This window comes from Podarcis vaucheri (assembly GCF_965113315.1).
Source record: "Podarcis vaucheri genome assembly, chromosome: 6".
NCBI classification, from domain to species: domain Eukaryota; kingdom Metazoa; phylum Chordata; class Lepidosauria; order Squamata; family Lacertidae; genus Podarcis; species Podarcis vaucheri.
In genome coordinates, this window is record NC_138764.1 from 43,083,381 (window position 1) to 43,096,391 (window position 13,011).

The 13,011-nt window shown below is 44.3% G+C and overlaps 1 protein-coding gene across 17 annotated transcripts in view; it reads right to left on the bottom strand.

The window, feature by feature from the left end:
- Nucleotides 1-13,011, bottom strand: part of LRRC7 (leucine rich repeat containing 7) — a 202,083-nt gene that overhangs the window by 105,773 nt on the left and 83,299 nt on the right. For all 17 annotated transcript variants that reach the window (XR_014220870.1, XM_082227221.1, XM_082227222.1 and 14 more), the window contains one exon: nt 3,140-3,196. Coding sequence is in view for 16 of the 17 variants with exons in the window: in XM_082227221.1 (XP_082083347.1) it covers nt 3,140-3,196 (57 nt within the window). In the remaining variant the exon portion in view is untranslated. The remainder of the gene's footprint in view (nt 1-3,139; nt 3,197-13,011) is intronic.

The window sequence follows — 13,011 nt, forward strand, 5'->3', positions numbered from 1 at the left end:
AAAACTTGCTAGACGAAAGAGTTTTCCATTTTGGAGGTGCTTCGCAAAACGAATTTCCTATGGGCTTGCTTTGCAAGACGACAATGTAAGCTTTAACCTTCTTACAAGACCACCACATGTGAAAATGGCACCTTCTTTCTCTTTACATTTCCAACAAGTATTTGACTTTGATTTGTACATTTTTGCCAATCTACTAGGAGTTAGGTACCATCTATATAGCATTTTCATATAATTTTCTCTTAAATTATAACGTGCTGTAAATGTTATATCCGTGTTCCACAATCGTTCCCATGCTTCCATTTCTATATTACGACCAACATCTATTGCCCAGTGTATCACTGAAAATTTCACTTGTTCATCCTTTGTCTCCCATTCCAATAACATCTTGTACATTTCAGACTCACTTTAACACTACAATTTAACAGGTCTCTTTCTAATTGGGATAGTTGTTCCCCAAACCCCTACTTCATATCCTTTTTAAATATTTCATTCAAATGATGGTATTGTAATCATGTTATTAACATTCCTGGTAGATTCTTAAACTCTTTTAAGTTAAATTCTCCACCCTCCTCTCTAAATAAATTTCTATAAGTTACCCAACTTTCCGTCATATTTTTCTTTTTCACCGCTATGGCCTCCAAAGGTGAAAGCCAAAGTGGTGTTTTATAACTAGTATGTATATTAATAAAATACTTTTTTCAGTCCTTTGCTACTAACCGCAAAAAAACCCCTGAAGGTTTAATACATGTCTAATAGGCCTCAGATAGAGAGGCCATCTACAACCCACCAACATCAGTGTCCAAATCTATTTTCTGCACAGAAAACTTCAAAGGGGAATATGTGTACAGCACAAATTGCCTTATTTCATCTCAGGCACATTTACATCCAAAATCAAATAAGGTTTCATTTTTTATTTATAGCAGTGCATATCAAAGCCTTCTGTTGTAACAGAATGCAGAGAGAATGTTTTCACTATTAAACTTTCCCATCCCAGAAACCTTTTTATTTATTTTGCTTTATTTTTATCTATTTAGAACAATACAGCAGGTTGGGTAAAGATCCTATTCAGCATCTTTCACTAGTCAGAGTAGATAATAACAGGAAAAATTGATCAAATGTCATGGTAATCCATAGTTTATGATTTACTAGGAATGTTTCTATGGCTCCTGTGATTTACTCCACTGCTAGTGTGGAGAATTAACTATGATCCCTGGCTTAGTGTTACATCTGAAATGAGGATCATGGTTTGTTCCACTCATAACAAACTACATTTAGTAACCCAAGAACAAACCTTCATGGTTTGTTTGGTGTGAAACAAATCAGAAGTCCTCATTCAGACTAATTGCTAAGCCAGGATCATGGTTTGTTGCTCCTGCTCTCATTATGGGAGGTGCAAAATGGGAGCCATATGCATGTTTAAAGTAAACCATTTACCATTAACAATGGTTTACTCTGATGTATGAACACTCCCATTTTGAGACAGCTTCATTTGTTCATTTGCTTGGTGAGTGGAAAAAAATTGGATCAGTGAGGGTTTTTAACTGTTTTGGCCTACAGATTCAAGGAAGATGCAAGCAGTCCTATTACAGCCATTCAAAGAACATACAGTGGGGGGAGCTAAAGTGGCTAGAGAGTGCAGGGCTGTGCATACCACCACCCAATATCCCTTACTGACCTGATTAGTTCCACCACCAACCTTCTTGCATTGAGCAGGAAGGAGTGAAGGCAGATTCTAATCTGAATATGCTTACGATCAGAAGCATAATCTGGGTTTCCTAATGCTGTAACATTATAAAGGTAAAGGGACCCCTGACCATTAGGTCCAGTCGTGGCCGACTCTGGGGTTGCAGTGCTCATCTTCCTTTATTGGCCGAGGGAGCCGGCGTACAGCTTCTGGGTCATGTGGTCAGCATGACTAAGCCGCTTCTGGCGAACCAGAGCAGCGCACGGAAACGCCGTTTACCTTCCCGCTGGAGCGGTACCTATTTATCTACTTGCACTTTGACGTGCTTTTGAACTGCTAGGTTGGCAGGAGCAGGGACCCAGCAACAAGAGCTCACCTTGTTGTGGGGATTCGAACTGCCGACCTTCTGATTGGCAAGTCCTAGGCTCAGTGGTTTAATCCACAGCGCCACCCGTGTCCCTCTCCTGTAACATTATAGGCGTGTGGAAAAGATCACATTTCAAACCTACCCAATATGCAAAGGCCCAAGGCTGCAGTTGGAAAGGATAGGGACACTGGAGGCAGGGACTGCATGTGTTTCAACATAGCCTTCCCATGTGATTATGAACAAACTGATATATCTGAACCAGCCTTATTTGAGCTCAGAAAAAGTACTGCCAGAGAGATTAAAACTCCCTTTATTCACATACAAAGCCTCTCCTAGCATTACCTTTCATGATGGTGCTCAGTCTTGGTAATTGCTTGATAGTTATTAAAATGACTCTGCTGCATAATTTTAAAAAATGTTGTTTTTTTAAAAAAGGGTTGAAACACAAATGTAATCTATGTTATATGCTCTCTGACTCATATATCCTGGGCTTTGAAATATATATATATTATGCAAATATAATTAGAGCTGCCAAGTATTACAAACAAGTTGAATACTTGTCATAAATGCAAAAAAAGGGGGGGGGGTTCATCATAACCAGATTTAGTAACAAGAGTTTGAAGTTGGTTTACAAGCACATATTAAGTTTGCTGGTTTAATCACGATCCTGCCTGTGCATGATAGGAAGTCCATCCTAAGTAGATGGGCAGAGTTACCAAGATTGGGAAGTAAGATTGGTTTTCATCAGCCAGTTGAAGGCAGCTGGTACATATAAACAAAACTAATATCTAGAATACTAGGAAAACATATATATGTGTTACAGATATGTTTACCAATGGTAGGGTCTTACCCATAATTTATCAAATTTTGATTAAAGTTTGTTAGAATGTGTATGCTTTTTAATTCTTATCTACCTTTTACTCATTTTTGCTTATATTTATAGCCATTAATATATCCCCCAGTGGCACAATGTTCCAAAATAGAAACAGCAGTGGGAATCACACAACAAAACAGCACAGTTCATAACAGGAGGGGGGGGGGGACAATTCTTTGACTATATGAGGTAACTAAAATATATAAGCACTTACTTTGGTAGAGTTTTCAAGTGATTCTCTCGTAATTCCAATATTCGTAATTTAACAAGTCTAAAAGTATCAAAATTTAAAAGAGTATAAATTCAAATTAGGAAGTCATTAAACATATACAAAAATTGCTAATAAGCTATTTGTTTTAACATAAATTATGCTAGCCGTATATTTGCATAAAATTTATCCAGTTCACCTGGCCAACCTCTAATGAGAATCATAGCCATATATCTGTAGGTGAAAAGCAACAGCTTGAAATTATTTTTTGCAGATTATTTAATTAAGACAAATATGCTGACTCTTAATATTCAGTAGATATTTGTGGTTCTAGAATTTTATCTAATTTCATGACAGTGATTGCTGGCTGTGTTCTTCTGGAAGATCCTGACAAACCACAGAGAAGCAATTAACAGGCACAAATGCAGAATGTTGAAATAAATGTTGCTATATAAATGACGTTTATAAGGTTTATTCATTTCAGAGCAAACAGAATAAAAAAAGAACATCTTACACATGATTCAAGACATCATATATTTTAGAGAATTGTAGAAAATCCATCAATGAATTTTGTTTCTGTCAGCTAAAATAATGAAATCTACAAGAAAGGATTCCAACTAAACATAAGGAAGAACTTTCTGACAGGAAGAGCTGTTAGGCAGTAGAACAGACTCCAATGAGAGGTGGTACTCTCGCCTTCCTTAGAGGTTTTTAAGCAGAGCTCGGACGGCCATTTGTCATGTATGAGCTAGTTGAGATTCCTGAATTGTAGAGTGTTGGACTAGCTGACCCTCATTGTCTCTTCCAACTCTAATTCTATGATTCGATTAAAAGAGAAAATTAAGATAAGAAGAGGCCTCCTATGGGACACAAGAAAAGAGAAACTATTCTAATGCTCTCTCAAGGATCCCAGCAAAACATATTCCCACAATGTTTGTAATTTTTGATAAGGATAAATACACTTGTCATCCTCCAGAGAGCAAACAACGTAATTTCATATGAAATATGCAAAGCGTGTTCTCCCTAACAGAGAGCACGTGTTGCGGTTGGGGAACAGGCCGCCCAGCCATGACTAGGCAAATTAATCTGCAACCCTGGCCTTTAGGGTTAATCGGGTTGCTGGGGGAATATGATTGTTACCAATTTGGAGGAGGAGTCAGAAGCTTTAAATAGAAGGGCCAGACGTAGGGACGTCCTCTTGGCCGTTTTGCATCGGATCACATGGAGCACTTGGACAATCTTCTCATTGTCTGGTTACATTTCTTTATTTTTTATTTCCCCCCTTTTTTTAAAATCCTCTCTAGTCCCTTAAATAATTTAATTCCCCCCTTTATTTCCCCTTTCTTTTTAATCCTCTCTAGTCCCTTAAATAATTTAATTCCCCCCTTTTCCTGTTCGATTTCCCACCCCACCCCTTACCCTGCCCTGTGGGAAGATTCTCCCTGTATCTGTAGCTTGCCTTTCCCAATAGTGAGAGAGCCCCCCGTTAGGGGCTTTCTTTCGCAAAAAGGTTTCCCCCATTTCTCTTGTTGAAATTGTGGGGCTAGTCAGGGCTGTTCCCAGCTTAGCTGGTATCACTTTCGTTTATAGTATCCCCGAAGGTTGGCTTTATGGCTCTCTGTGCCTCCAAGGACTATGAGCACTCTGTATATGCTCTTGAACTATGCTGTTTCTGAACAAGTTTATTTTCCTTAAGCGGCCCATTTGTGATAAAAGAACTTTGGGTTTCTTGAAGGGGTGCTTCCCTCAAAAAGGGCAAGCAGGGGTACCTGGACAAGCTAGGGGCTACCTCAACTCTGCTATTTCACTGGAAACATTTATGCCTGGCCTAGCAGGTGATCCTAGGGCTTTGCCCTAGAATTCGATGGCCTGGAAGTGTTTCTGGCCTGAATAGTGTCCCCATGTGGTCCATGAAGCATTGGTTTCACTGGGTCAGCGGATAGTGCCGGTAATGCCTAGGTTGCAGGATTGGTCCCTGTATGGGACAGCTGCATGCTCCCCCATTGCTCTACCTGGACACTTAGGTCCTTTTGGTGTTTACCTCACTGCGAGGGATGTAACAGGCGCCACATTTGCAATATGCAACTGGGAGAAAGCACCTTTGCGTGCCCGCATTGCAGTTTGCGTTGCAGAGCACGGCGCTGCACGGGCTGCAATTGCATTGCATTGCTAGGAGATTTGCAGTTGCATTGCACGGAGCGTGTGTGCATTGCATGGAGGGTGTGTGTGCATTGCACGGAGTGTGTAGTCGCATTGCATGGAGTGTGTTGTTGCATTGCACAGAGTGTGTTTTTTGCATTGCATGGAGTGTGTGTGCATTGCACGGAGTATGTAGTTGCATTGAACGGAGGGTGTGTGCAGTGCACGGAGTGTGTAGTTACATTGCATGGAGTGTAGTTACATTGCATGAAGGGTGCGTGCATTGCAGGGAGTGTGTTTTGCATTGCACGGAGGGTTTGTGTGTGCATTGCACGGAGTGTGTAGTTGCACTGCACAGAGCGTGTTTTTTGCATTGCACGGAGTGTGTAGTTGCATTGCATGGAGAGTGTGTGCACTGCACGGAGTGTGTTTTTTGCATTGCACAGAGTGTGTGTCTGAAAAGGAAGCTGGCTCGGCGGCAGCTTGGTTGGGACTTCTTTAGGGGTTCAGGCCAGCATCGGCCCTGTAAATTTACATATCATGATGGCAGCACAAGATGCCCCCTGCCCAAGCGGGGGCTGGAAGCTGGCAAGCAATAGCTCAATACCTTTTGCCCATATTCCCATTTTATTTAGGGATCCAGTTGGATATCGTTGCTAAAACATACCACTTGCCTATGGAGAAGCTGTCTGCCTTGAAGGAAGTTATTTTGTAATACTTCCTCTGTAGCAAGTGATGCTTCACCAGATCCGATCTTGCTGGGTCACTTAACTAATCTTCCCACTAGGCCAGGCTGCCTAGATTTCACCCCTCCCATATCCAAGAATCTCCTGAGGAGTCTGCTGATTCTCCAGAGAGGAGGAGGCGTGTTCTGATCTCTACTTATTCTGCTCCAGCACCAAATCAGTCAGTCAGTCAGTCAGTGTCAGAGAGAGAGAGAGACTGAGTGTTAGAGATCATGTGTAGAGATAAGGTTGCTGCTAAGGGCAGCTGCAGACACTCAGTGCAGTGCAGCATTTATTTATGCTTAGACCTATTAAGCTCTGTATATAGTTTGTATAGTTGTAGATAAAAAAAGAAGATATTCTACAGAGCTGCTCTCCGAGTTGTTTATATGCTCTGCTGTACTCTGCTGTGCGACGACTGTCTTTTTGTTGGAGTGAATCCGGTGCTCACAACTCTAAGCTGTGAGTCCACAGCACTTCGACCTGTTCCTGTGCAGAAGGTGGTCTCTGGAAGTGCTACCCACCCAGCTCGCCTAGCCCAGTTGGGGCTGAAGTGGATGAGTCCAGTTGGTGGCACTGGCTCAAGGGCGATGCTGACAGAGGTCCCCTTACCTTTGTGTATGCCTACCAAGTGTGGTGAAGGCAGATATCAGGCGATGGTAGCAATTCCTGAATGTATGCAATAGTAGTTCGCCATGGCAGGATACCTTGAACCCGCTCAGGGATTTTCAGGTTCATGCTGGTGCTGCTGGATCTTTGCCCTTTGGTTTTTATTTCAAGGGCTGCTGGTGTGCAAAGCTATGGCCTCAAGCCAGGTGTGGTGAGGCAATCATGTGACATAACTTTTCTTGAGTTTTCCCCATTGTAGTAGCAGTTCACATGTGGCCCGAGGAGTTCAGTGACCATCGGATCTGCTTTTGGTCTGATAACCAGGTAGTGGTGAGGTCTTGGCAAAACAGTCCTCACACTCTAGCACAGTTTCCGCCCCTCCGCTCATGCTTTCAAGCTGCGCCACTTAAGGTTTAATATTGTGCTTTCTACGCTCCAAATTACACTAACACACTATCCGATTTTCAGATGAAGCGCTTCAGATCCTGGGCTCCAGACTCAGCTATTGCCAGACTTTTCCAGACCACCTGTGGCATTTTGACAACAATTAGTAATTACAGAGAGCGGCAGTTTCCATTTCCCCTTTTGCTTTTACCTCTTATGGGAAGGCCTGGATGGATTTCTTAGCCTTAAGCTGGCAGTTCTCGGCCATTCAGATGAACTGGCCCCCATCCTCTGAGCAGATCCTGCAGTATTTGGTCCACCTGCTGCAGATTGGGCATGCGGTTATAACTATCCGAATTCAGTCCGCTGCAATGTCTGTTACATTGAAGCTTTATTTTTCAGAGACCCTTGTATAAAGTTTGCAGTGCGCAGGGCCTTGGAAGGTTGGAACCTCCAACCTCATAGGACAGTGGGCGGGAAGTCGGTCAATTTTTTACCTATGCAGTATCTGCAACAAGTTAAAACTTGTCTGCTGGTTAAAGATCAAGGTGAGACTCCTTTCAGCAGTCCATTGCATTTTCGCACTGAGGGTTGGGAAAATGGTTGTTGGAGCCAGCACGGGGCTGAGAGTCTGGAGGCTTATTGCTTCTGGACTTTTCCTTATCCTTTGGAGCTTGTCATTAGAGTTGGTAACTCTAAAACAGACTTAGTGGGCAGGAGTGCCACAATCAGGCTTCCCGCCACAGGTGAGGAGGGCCCTTGCTCGGATAACAGAATATTTGGCTTTTTATTCCCTGGGGGCTTGCCCGCTCCTAGTGCATGAAAATGGGTTCCTGTTAGCCAGGCATCAATGTGCTTACGTCGTGCACCAGTTATTACAGCCTGCGGCTTGCTTACCGCTGAACACTCCTCATTCCTTACGATTAGGTGCTGCTGCAAAGGCTGCACACTGGGTGCCTGTCAGTAGACAGGATTGTGAATACGGGTCATTGGAAGTCTGACGCTGACAAGGGTTATATCAGGAAGTGTCACAGTGATGTCTGTGCTGATGCTTGTCTGTTGTTTCCTTTTTTCATAGGAGCAGCTGTGCACATTTGGGCCACAGCATTGTACACTAGGCTGGCAAGCATGTTGACGAGTTTGGACTGGGGCGCCATCTCAGTCTTCCTGCCCATGTGAACATATACAGGATGTCTAGATGGGGAATGCTTTGGGAAGAGATCCTTCCTTTGGTGCGGTCGAGTGTGACTGTGCAGGTCCTCCCGCAGTGCTGGTGGTACAGCTGGGCGAGAATGTCTGCTGTCTTCCTCCAGCATAAGTTTGCATTCCTGCATGCAAGAGGGCTTGGATTGAGTTGATGGCAGCTCTCCCTGGACTCAAAATAATTTAAGGCATTGGTTCAAGGTGGTCTGGAGGGGGGGTTGGAGCACCTGTCCCCTCCAATGCGCAAAGATGTTCCATTAAGGGAATCCAAGGATTTGCCATGCTTTTGTCGACCCCTTTTGAGGGGTAGGGCCATGCAAGAGTCCCTGGGAGCATTTGGGGTGAGCTTGAGTCCGATCCTGGTTCATTGCTCCCCCATGCTGTTTACTGGAACTGACGATATGGTGGGGCCCAGTCGTCAGTGCTGCCCTGCTGAGGTCAGGTGCAGCTAGTCGGGACCCAGTGCCTAGACAAACTACCACCGAGCAGGCCAGAAAGCATGTTAATAAGGCGGTGGATAATAGAATAAAATAAAGAAAATAAATAAAGTAAATAAAATAACAAATAAAATAAAATAGGTCCTTGCTTTAGGTGGTTCTGTAATATTGCACCCTCCTAATTTTCTTCAAGGCTGTTGCCCTCTTTAGGGCAGATGGGGTGCATCTGTCCCCTATGGGGAACGACACCTGGCGGGATGCGATTGCCTTGGGATTCATTGCTCCCCCACAATGTTTGCTGGTACTGACGATATGGTGGGGCCCAGTCGTCAGTGCTGCCCTGCTGAGGTCAGGTGCAGCTAGTCGGGAACCAATGCCTAGACAAACTACCACCAAGAAGGCCGGAAAGCATGTTAATAAGGCAGTGGAAATAAAATACAGGTCGTTGGAAATCGAATGCATTCAAAGGTTATGTTCATTAACATTATTGGTGTCTTACAATTTTTGCTTGTTTTATCTTAGGTTTAGCAGCTGTCCGCATCTGGATGGCGGTGCACAGCATCATGCATTGGGCTGGCATCAGTGCACGGCAGTCCGGATTGGGACCAGGTCTCGGCCTTCCTCCATGTGCAGTTGCCTTGGCTGTCCAGACGGGGAATGCGCCGGCCAGAATTCCTGCCGCTGATTCGGAGGCAGGTGCTGCTGGAAGGGCCGCCCACTGCTGTTGGGGTGCAGCTGGGTGAGAATGACCTGTGTGGCCATGGACTGTTTTTCGCTACGTGCTGCGATTTTGGGTGACCTGGAGACGCTGCGGGCAATGGTGCCAACAGCAAAAAATTTTCTGATCAAAGCTTTTGCAACGACGCATTTGGAGGGGCAGTCGTTGCCCAGCTGCCACTGAAAGGGCCAGAAAACTCATCAATTCTGCTGTTTCAAAAAAGATTTTTGAGCTGGGTGGAGATGTGATTTCCCACCCCGAGATTCTTTTTGAGAGGCCATCCTTTTTCCGAGCTGATGGCGTGCACCTTGCTGCTTCAGGGAATGAGGCTTGGATAGGTGCGGTGGTGGCCAAGCTGAGGTCTTGGTTTAATACAGCTGGGAGAGAACGACCTGGTGGCTATGGGCCGTTCTTCACTGCGTGCTGCAATTTGAATGGACTTGGGGACATTGCGGGCAATGGTGCCTACAGCAATGATATTTTGGTCTCAGCTTTTGCAATGATGCGTCTGGAGGGGCAGTCGTTGCCCAGTCGCCACAGAAAGGGCCAGAAAGCGCATCAATTCTGCTGTGACACACCGGATTGCTGAGCTGGGTGGAGATGTGATTTCTCACCCTGCGATTCTTTTTAAGATGCCATCCTTTTTCCGAGATGATGGCGTGCACCTTTCTGCTTCAGGGAATGAGGCTTGGTTAGGTGCGGTGGCTGCCAAGCTGAGGTCTTGGTTGGGGCTGTGAGTGGTTTGGCGGTGAGCTGGAGGCTCCATGGCGGTTAGGCATTGGTTAATTGGTGCTTGGAGGGGTAAGTGCCTACCCCTCCAAATGATGCGGAAAGGGAATTCCGTTAAAGGAATCCAGGGGCTTGCCATTCTTTTGTCCTTGTCCGTGGAGCCGGACTTGGGCCGTGCAAGCCCCACTGGAACATGAGGGTCAGAAGTGAGGGCTTGTTTCCCGGCCTCCCTTCTATCCAATACTTGTTTCCCACGCTGGCTTCCGGTGGAGTCCGGAAGGGCCAGCCCTGTCCTTGAGGGCCAGGACAGATAGTCATAACCAATGCCTAAGCAACCACTCACAATTTTTTGTATTTTGAATAAAGTTGTGGCCAAAATTATGCCAAAAACATTAAACAAAATTGATGTGTGAAGTGTGTGATTATTTGGGGGGTGGCACTGTGGAACTCAACACGCAAAGCGTGTTCTCCCTAACAGAGAGCACGTGTTGCGGTTGGGGAACAGGCCGCCCAGCCATGACTAGGCAAATTAATCTGCAACCCTGGCCTTTAGGGTTAATCGGGTTGCTGGGGGAATATGATTGTTACCAATTTGGAGGAGGAGTCAGAAGCTTTAAATAGAAGGGCCAGACGTAGGGACGTCCTCTTGGCCGTTTTGCATCGGATCACCCGCCCTCCCTCCCTTTAATAGGGGGGTTTTTTATTTAAGCTGATCGCTTGACCTTGCTATGCCTGTCATGGTGTCGTTCGCCTTGGTGCGGGGGCACGGTAGGAATTTTGCCATCTGGCTGATTGGCTGGTGCCATTTGGTTTTTGCCTACTGCGTAGCAAATCGTCACAACTTGTAAGGTTGGCGGTTAGGCATTGGTTAATTGGTGCTTGGAGGGGTAAGTGCCTACCCCTCCAAATGATGCGGAAAGGGAATTCCGTTAAAGGAATCCAGGGGCTTGCCATTCTTTTGTCCTTGTCCGTGGAGCCGGACTTGGGCCGTGCAAGCCCCACTGGAACATGAGGGTCAGAAGTGAGGGCTTGTTTCCCGGCCTCCCTTCTATCCAATACTTGTTTCCCACGCTGGCTTCCGGTGGAGTCCGGAAGGGCCAGCCCTGTCCTTGAGGGCCAGGACAGATAGTCATAACCAATGCCTAAGCAACCACTCACAATTTTTTGTATTTTGAATAAAGTTGTGGCCAAAATTATGCCAAAAACATTAAACAAAATTGATGTGTGAAGTGTGTGATTATTTGGGGGGTGGCACTGTGGAACTCAACACGCAAATGCTTCCTGTGTGAATCACACACAGTTGATTCTCACATAACCACTGACAGCCTAAGGCTCTCACTATGTATCTAAAGCAAAATAAACTGATCTGCTTAAAGAAGCTAAACTACAATTTGGAAAGCTATTAAAACTATGTAATGCATTATTATCTGGAAGAGCTAGAAGAGCTTTTGTTTGCTCATATTATTTTAACATTCATATAACTTGAACAATTCAAGCAAATTCGCACCACGTTATTATTTTCCCCCTGACGAACAAGCCAATACAATTTAGAAGTCTCTATGGCTTTATGGGTTAACGCCTCCCCTGAAATAGAACAGGAAACAACAAAAATAATAATAATGTGGCAATGTTAAAATCCCACTCCACATTAGTCTAACTTTTATTATTGCAAGATCCAGGTGGTATGCTAAAAGAATGCTACTACATTAGTTTAGGTAACTAAGGTGTCTAAAAGCTAGAAACACACCCTCAAATAACTCCACTGGTAGATAAAAAAATGTAGAAAGTACATTTAGAAAGCAAATTATATTAGATGCTATGAGTCAGAGCTGATCCATACATTAAAGCAAAACAGAAGTGTGAGCAACTTTCAAATTGTCGTTTGTTACTTTTGCTGTAATATTTAAACGGAACTTGAGTATTTCACCTGAAGTGAGTTAAAGTGGAAAATCTGCAATCAAAGAGCTTGTTCCCATTGTGTCAAACCATGGTTTGCAGTTACATGCAAAAGCAATTGTTAACGAACATTAACAGTTTAAAAGCAATAGGCGGCAAGTTGCCTACTTGTTCTCAAATATATTTATTTTACAAGTCAGGAAACACTGTTGTTTCTTTTCATCCCCAGAAAAAAAAAATGCCCCATCACATTTCAACAGACCTCAGTGTCCAAAAGCACATTCAAATACATTTACTGGCAAATTTCATTCCATCTTCATATTGACTGTTGTAGCAGCAGGAGCAGTCAGTGGGTCAGGGTGGTGCTGTGGTGATGGCCTCCCAATAATGGCATCCCTGAAACTTACTGGGGTGAAGGGGTGGTGCCAAAGTCAGGTTAGCATGGGCACATTGGGGGAAACACCTGACTGGTTCCACTGGTGTCCCCCTCACCTTGCCCCCGTCACTGCACAGTTAAGTAGCGGTACTGCCCCACTCCTGGTGTTGTTGATTAAAGACTGGGCCTCAGCAGTCTACTGTATAGCCTGTTGGTGTGGGGGTTTAAGCTCTGATGTCATTCAGCTCAGAATTATCTCTCTTCCATCTCTATCAATCTCTCATTACATTAGTAGTAGGAGCTCTTTCTCAAAGTCAGGTTACCCTAAGAAACACCAATTAAGTCTTCAATCTTATAGGGTATACAACAGGATTTACTTCTGAGTAGACATGATTGCACTTCTAATTCAGAAAGAAAGGGTTATCATAGCTATCAAAAAGTAAAAACTAGAATGATAGTTTATAAACTATCAAAGAATCATAGAACTGTAGAGCGGGAAGGGACCCCAAGGGTCATCTAATCCAATCCCCTATAATGTAGGAATCTCAGCTAAATCATCCATGACAGGTGGTCATCCAATCTCTGTTTAAAAACCTCCAGAAAGTTCTCCCTAATGTTTAGTCAGAATCTCTTTTCTTGTAGCTTTAATCCTTTGGTTCACG